The 6,243-nt window shown below is 38.0% G+C and overlaps 1 protein-coding gene across 1 annotated transcript; it reads left to right on the top strand.

The window, feature by feature from the left end:
- Nucleotides 1-4,911: 4,911 nt before the first annotated feature.
- Nucleotides 4,912-5,436, top strand: LOC114304795 (uncharacterized). The gene has a single exon (XM_028249943.2). It carries the CDS (start codon nucleotides 4,912-4,914, stop codon nucleotides 5,434-5,436), a length of 525 nt encoding a protein of 174 aa, XP_028105744.2.
- The last annotated feature ends 807 nt before the right edge of the window (nucleotides 5,437-6,243 follow it).

The following is a 6,243-nucleotide window of genomic DNA, read 5'->3' as shown; positions in this document are numbered from 1 at the left end:
ATCTCTCTCACGTCCTAAACCATTCATTTGGTTAACTCCTCTCTCATTAGAGGACTTTTACGTTGGACTTAATCAATTAAAGGATTAATCGGTAATGTAAAATGTGTAAACAAAATTGAATCAAGTAAAACATGACTAAGATAAGCATTTGTATTGCATTGCATGTGTTTGGATCGGACGTTAATCAAAACACAAGAAATGTGGGACGTTTCATACTCAAAATGATGAAACGTATCACATTTCTTAGTCGCCGACACCCTTGATCATGCATGATAGGGTGGAGGCACTTTACGTATTGTATGTGCATTCACTAAGCTTGTACAAGCTTCGTTTTTGGGCCATCATGCATTAAGATGCTTGGTTGGTGGCTTGAGAATCGAGCGCCACTCTCCTTTGAGCTTAAGAAATGATAAGAAGGGTGGCAGGACATACATTACCTGCAAAATGCATTGTCTTGGCTCTGTTGTTCTCTGTTGTAGCAAAACCAGCATTTCGGGAAATGAGGTAGCTGACCGGCCACTTGAGGTAGCCGACCGACAACTTTCACTAGCGGGCAGGCCAGTTAAGGTGGCTGGCAACCACTTTTTGTGGCTAACCGACCACTAGTCCATTTTTGTGCAGAAATGATCCTATTTTTAGGCAGAGCCAGTCTGAAGTTGGTGCAATGTTCAAAAAACAGAGGCGAGTGTAAACAGAGACAACCGATGGCAAGGCGATGAATTTTTTAGGCGAAGCCAATCGAGCATGCATATCCCCCTCGCTTCCCGAGGCCATTCATTTGAATTGCTTAGCTATTTAGTTCATTAGCTTAGTCGTTTTGTAATTAATTAGTTAAGTGTTTGATTAATTTGGTTTGTAATTAATTAGCTTAGATTAGCTAGTTATTCAATTTCAATTGGGTAGTAAGAATTAATCAGCTAAGTTAGTTAATTAGTTGGTTTGTAATAAGTTGCTTAGCTCAGTGTAGCTTAGCTTATTTATTGGGACCCTCCTCCGAGAGGGTACAATGTTATAATAAGCGTGCGTGTGTGCGTGCATGTCTTCCAACCCCATGTCTTTCTTTCTTTTATTTAACTGCTTTCAATGGTTAGTTTTAGGGCACGTTTTGATTAGCATACCTTATGCTTTGCATGTTTACATCATTCATTTTGTCTTGCATGCACCAAGCTCGGCACATCATTCAAACTGCATCGTACTTCAATACCTATTTGAATATGTGTTTCAAAGCATGTTATCAAATTGTTGCATTCATATGCCATCTTAGATAGCCGAGCCTATTTAATTACATTATTGCATGCGTTGCATTAGGCATTGCTTGTATAGTTAGGGATCATTCATATTTCTAACTAGCTTTTGTTTTGGCTCGGAGTACACTGTAAGTCTTTACGCTTTAGCATACTTGCATGAGTATGAGTGTTGCCATGATAGCATGCTTGCCATGAGGCTATTTGCTTAAGTGCTAAACTGCATGAATACCTATAGATGAAGGCTTCGTTGCTTGAATTGGGACAATTCATCAAATGTGAGTTTTAAGTCTACTTTGCGAAGTGGCAAATCATCATGTGTTTAAGGCCCACTTGAGGGTGGCAAATTCGCGCTTTAGCCCACTTGAGGGTGGCAAATTCGCGCTTTAGCCCACTTGAGGGTGGCATTTTCAAACCATTTTAAAAAACATACATGGGTTGTTTTGTTCCAATTCTTGAGATTTTAGTCTATACTTGTATGTTGTGCGTGTCACATAGTAAAGTTGGCTAATAATCAGAATAAGAACACATGTGTTTATGTAACAACATATCATGGCAGTAGAGGCCGATCTTTGATTGGGCAAGCGGGGGTGCTCTTTTCAGGGCCTTCCCCTCTCGTACCAAAGTTCCTGAGCCAAGGCAACTTTGGTGATGACAGACACGTGGCCTTTGGCACGAGTCAGGGTGTCCTAAATTTTTCAAAAATAAAATATTTAGGTGTCGACTCTGTAATCTGGAAAAGCAGTCCATTTTTGGCACTTTTTGATTCAAAGTTGATTTTTCAAAACGATTTGCTAGATTTGGACTCTTTGGTGTTTATCAGTCTCACACTGCACTTTGTGAGATTAGATTCAGAACCGTGACAGGAGTCTGAACTGTAAGACCTATTCGAGCTATCTCCGAAAGGGGGTGGCGCGAAGAAAGTCGAATCTACACCAATATATCAAACCAAGCCCAAAAATTCTGTGATAGCCAAATTCTAGTAGGTTTGATCAAAAGAGATTGAGTGTTGTTGAAAGGAAGAAAAACATAGAGTTATAACTCTGTCCCCTATACACACTGTTAAATAGCCCAAAAACACCACATTGTAACTAGAATTTCAAATTTTCAAGCTAAGAATTGAGAACACACTTCTTAAACTTGAGGGTGATCAAAACAAGTTTAGATATCAAATCCTTCATTAGAAGGTAAATCTTGCACACTTCTCATGCTTCTTTTACTTTCTTACATTTTCTTTCTCATATTACCTTTCTTGCTTCAATTTCATGTTGTAAACTTGGTGTAAGCTAACTGGAAGTGGTTAGTTGAGCCACTTGCATATTTTCCGTTTGTTTTTTTGGTGCTTTAACAAAACAAAGTTTTCGGCCTGGCCTGATTGGCCAGTCGGCCAGCTTTTTGGCCGGCCATCTAGTTTCTTCGGGACAGAACCCAACAGCCTCTTAGTGTCAAGAAGAACAATCTTCGATAGTCTTTGAGGCCCCTTGCAGCTTCTATTTTTATTAATTTTCTTTTAATTAGAGTGTTTGAGAGAATTTAATTTTGTCGTAATATTTTTTCTCTTCCTTATCTATTCGGATTTGTAATATTCAAAGAGATGTAATAATTTCCCATCCCCACTTCTTTCTATCCCATTCTTTCATTTGCTATCTGCAATCTGTAAATATGTAGTATATCATGCTTGTCATCATATCCATGTTTTGCATCCAAGCTTTATGCCTTAAGATCCGGCCAAATTTGCATCTGTGAGTTTAATCGATTATTATGTGATTTTATGTGCTACCTTATGTTTTGAGATGATTCAAATGTCAAATATTAGAAGTCAGATCAGTAGTTGCATTTCATGAGTGAATTACATTAAGATCTTATATATAGGATCATGCATGTTTTCACTAACTTTGTTTTGTGCCAATTAGTGGGACGTTAGTAAATATGTAAGTTTTTGTTCTTTAGCATCCCATTTGTGTGTGTTTTTCTAACTATGTTTAGCATCTAACCATGGTTCTATTTACTTATTTGATATAACTCTATGCATGCCAGTGGATGAAGGTTGTGTCGTTTAATTTGGAATAAAATTGATTTTCATAATTACACTGTTCAAAACATTTTAAAAAATATTTGAAATCTAATTGCTCCAAATTGAGTGACACAGTATATATGTGTTTGCTTCACATAGTAACTTTTAAGATTATTAATAATTGCAATATGAACATATGAATTGGTACCTCAATTGTGCTTCTGTCATGTGTTTTGTTTAGGTGGACGTTCGAGGCTTAGTGACAACACAAACCACTATGAGTATTAACCTTATAAAGATAAGTTCAAAGTATATTTATTTTCGAATGATTATTGTTTCCCAAATTGTTACGTGTTTGATTGATTGATTAATTATAATATCGCTTTCCTTCGATGAATGAAGTTTACTTATGAAACTGTAATGTGGCATCCATTAAGCATAGACCCTTGCCCGGGGGCAACAATACCATGGCTATTGGACTGATTGAAACACAGAGATCTCTAGTGTTTGACCCTTCATGGTCCATTGTTTTGACCCTCTATGGTCCATTGGTTTGACCCTTCGTGATCCATTGGTTTGACCCTCTGTGGTCCATTGGTTTGACCCTTCGTGGTCCATTGGCTTGACCCTTCGTGGTCCATAGTTATTGAAATATGATTGCTTCTTGGATGTGCCACTCAATTTAATATTGAAAAATATCAATGATGAAATATATTAATTAATGAGAGATGATTATTGATATTTGATTGACCTATGTTATTGAACTTCATTCATATAACCTCTTTATTCTGTTATTACTCACTGGGCCCTAGCTCACTGCTTATTTATATATATGTAGGTGGGCAAGCTGAATATCAGAGTTAAGAAAGTCTCGAGTCTACCCCGGGTCAGCCTTTTGAGGAGTTTCCAACTGAAGTAATGAAGCTTAGGTGGAGCCATGTTAGTTGAACCCCCTTCTTTTTGTTTGTTCAATGGTTTTGGTATTTGTGTGCAATTGGGGTTTGTATATTGCAAGGCAAGAATTTATACAATTGTGATGAATGTACTTTTGGAATGAATTTTTGTGTATTATACTAGTTCTTTTCATGTACGCATGGCTCAATGGATAATTTCTTTGTCATTTTAGACTTTCGCTAAACCTCGTACCTTATATTAAGAAGTTTATTTGTATGGAGGCCATAGGTAATTGACGATTATTGGCTAGTCATGACGCTAAACCTATAGGGGTGGGTTTGGGTCATGACATAGTGGTTTTAGAGCACGAGTTATATCTCACTCGCTTGTCTATTGAGCTATAGAGAGTCTAGAAGAGACTTCAGGACTGTATTCATGTGCATTTAAATACTAGAATGAGACAATTTGTATGATTACATATTTGAATTTGTACATGTATAAACATTTTATTTGTTGCGTTTATCATAACACAAGCTTCATATAGAAAATGGTGAAGACAAGGGGTGATGAGCTAGAGGAAGTAACCTCCTCAAGACTGGATAGATTTGAACGAATGATGCAGGACATGGATGAAGCTATAAGACAACAACAGTGGAACAATAGCAATAGCCACCACCCCTACGCCCGATGCCTATACCACCTCCAGCTCCAGGGTGTTAGCCGGAGACCTGTACTATTGCTTTGACTAGAGAATTTAAAATGATGAAGCCACCAATGTTTCATGGTGGAATTGAACCATTAAAAGCCGAAGCTTGGGTTTTAGGGATTGAAAAATTGTTTGAAGTATCTCCATGTACTGAAGCTGACAAAGTACAACTAGTTGCATTCACCTTCGAAGATGATGCCAGGCGTTGGTGGATGTTAGTGCGTGGTGAAAATAAGGAGTTTACTTGGGCTCACTTTTTAGAAATCTTCTATGAGAAGCACTTCCCACAATGTGTGTGGGACAGGAAGGTGTCTGAATTCATGGAACTCAAGTACGAAAACAAATTAGTTGCTGAGTATGAAGCCCAGTTTACAAATTTGGCTCCCTTTACACCCCACATGGTAGATACAGGCTATAAGAAAACTAGACAATCTGAGGGAGGCTTGCATGACCCAATCCTTGATAAAATCAATGTACTCAAATTACCAACATATATAGATGTACTTGATAGGGCACTGGTAGCAGAAGGTAATGTGGCTAATCGCAAACAGAAGTTTGAGTGGATGGGCAGAATATAGAATTTTTATAATGGAGCAACGTCAACAAATAAGAAGTTAAAATCTGGGAGTTCTAGTAATACTGGTTGAAGCCAAGGTGGCAATTCGGCACCAACCTGCGCTACTTGTGGAAAGAAACATTGGGGTGTTTGCTACCACACATCGGGGGCTTGTTATCATTGTGGAAAGACGGGCACGTTGCAAAGGACTGTACACAACTACGTTGAACTGGGAATCATGGTACTATGAGTTCAACTAGGGATTCTTAAAATACTGAGGCTTTGGTTTTAGGTGCTCTCCCTATTTGTAATCAAGATGCATATGTGATAATTGATTCGGGTTTGACGCATTCCTTTGTCTCTTCCGTGTTTGAACATAGATTAAATAGGCCGATAGAATCATTGCCTTATATGTTGTGTGCGTCCGCCCCATCTAGGAAACCTATTTTATGTTCATCTGTTTATCGTGCTTGTGAAATACATGTTGATAGTGTGATATTGTTTGTGGACCTACTGCCTCTTGATATTGGATACTTTGATGTAATTTTGGGAATGGACTGGATGTCTAAACGTTGTGCAACTATTGATTGTGTAATGAAACGAGTTTTGTTTAGACCTCCACAGCATGATGAAATTGTGTTTTCTGGGTAATGGAGTGGTACCTCCACCTTATTTGATTTCTGCAATGAAAGCTTGTAAATTACTCAAGAAAGAATGTCAAGGGTATTTGTGTTGTGTGATGATTGAACAAACTATGGATGTCACCCTAGATAGTATATCAGTAGTGAGGGTGTGATAACTTTGTCCCGTGTTATGCTAATTAATCTTA

Source organism: Camellia sinensis, chromosome 13 (genome assembly GCF_055761805.1).
Source record: "Camellia sinensis isolate YWXY chromosome 13, ASM5576180v1, whole genome shotgun sequence".
Taxonomy (NCBI): Eukaryota; Viridiplantae; Streptophyta; class Magnoliopsida; order Ericales; family Theaceae; genus Camellia; species Camellia sinensis.
This window is presented reverse-complemented; position numbering and strand designations above follow the sequence as displayed.